General features: G+C 63.9%; 1 protein-coding gene across 1 annotated transcript; it reads right to left on the bottom strand.

Annotated features, from left to right (window-relative positions):
- Positions 1-65: 65 nt before the first annotated feature.
- Positions 66-278, bottom strand: EMIHUDRAFT_78713 (hypothetical protein; the record flags this gene model as incomplete). Its single annotated transcript, XM_005761499.1, has 1 exon — positions 66-278. The coding sequence occupies one exon, from the start codon at positions 276-278 to the stop codon at positions 66-68; it is 213 nt and encodes a 70-aa protein (XP_005761556.1).
- Between the last annotated feature and the right edge of the window lie 808 nt (positions 279-1,086).

The following is a 1,086-nucleotide window of genomic DNA, read 5'->3' as shown; positions in this document are numbered from 1 at the left end:
GGGCCAGCACCCATAGAACCTCGACGGCCGTCGCTGTCTGCAGCCTGTAAGCTGAGAGGCTCAGCTCAAGACAAGAAGCCGAGGTCGCCACCAACAATCTTGGCCTTCTTGACGAGGGCCCCGCGCATCTCGCGCGCCACGCCGTAGGTTTCGCAAAACTCGGTGATCGCCTGCGCGTGGTACGTGATGAGCTTGCCGCGCACTTTGTTGAGCAGCTTCTCGCCTAGCACGACCTTGCCGGCTAGTACCACCGGCGTGAAGGGGCCGTCGGGCGCCATGTTGCCCATCATGGCCGGGGCGGGAGACCGGCAGGCGGCCACGCTCGCTCGGCACCCGACAGAGAGCGCGCTGCTCGCCGCGCACAGCAGCAGGACAACCAGCGAGCGGATCATCCACAGGACACCGAGAGCAGCGAAGGCGTGGGAATCCGAAAAAAAGTAATTTGCTCGCGACGCCGGTGCCGGCGGCATGAAAACTGCACAACCGACTCGCCACCCCCAGCGCGTGAGGACTCGCATATGGTGACTCGGAAATGCTCCCTCACACAGCAGACAGGCTCGACACAGGTGCGGACTGGCGCGTGCTAGCACTATCGCGGGCAAACCACGCCCGGCTTTTTCTTCATACTTGTGTGGGTATTGATGCCACGCGCACGCGACGTCATCGACAGCACGCACAGGTGCCGACATCCACCCTCGTCGTTCGTCGACAGGACCGTACCGCGTACCTCGGCAGGAGCTCATTGCTGCAAGATAAGAAATCAACCGCAAACTCATTTACAGTGGCCAGGGGCGGGGCTTGCATTTTTGCCGTCGCCAGTCGCCCTACTCTTAGAGAGAGAAATGAGCAAGAGTGCCTTAGTCCCCCGGCCAAGCAAAAGGATGTCGCAAACCGGAAGCTCCGACGGAGTTCCTTCTATTACGCGTACCATGCTACGACCGCGTACGGAGCCGAGGCGGTTGGCGCCAGGCGCGTTCGTGCCCCACCCTCGACGCCCGCGCGCCCGCCCGCGCGTCCGCCTCCCTCCGGCCCCGGCCCGCCCCTCTCGCTCCTGCGGTCTCCCGCACCACACCGCCAGCGCGCAAG

The sequence above is a fragment of the Emiliania huxleyi genome (assembly GCF_000372725.1).
Source record: "Emiliania huxleyi CCMP1516 unplaced genomic scaffold EMIHUscaffold_7084, whole genome shotgun sequence".
NCBI classification, from domain to species: domain Eukaryota; phylum Haptophyta; order Isochrysidales; family Noelaerhabdaceae; genus Emiliania; species Emiliania huxleyi.
The sequence above is the reverse complement of the archived record's forward strand: the minus strand, read 5'-3'. Positions and strand labels throughout refer to the sequence as shown.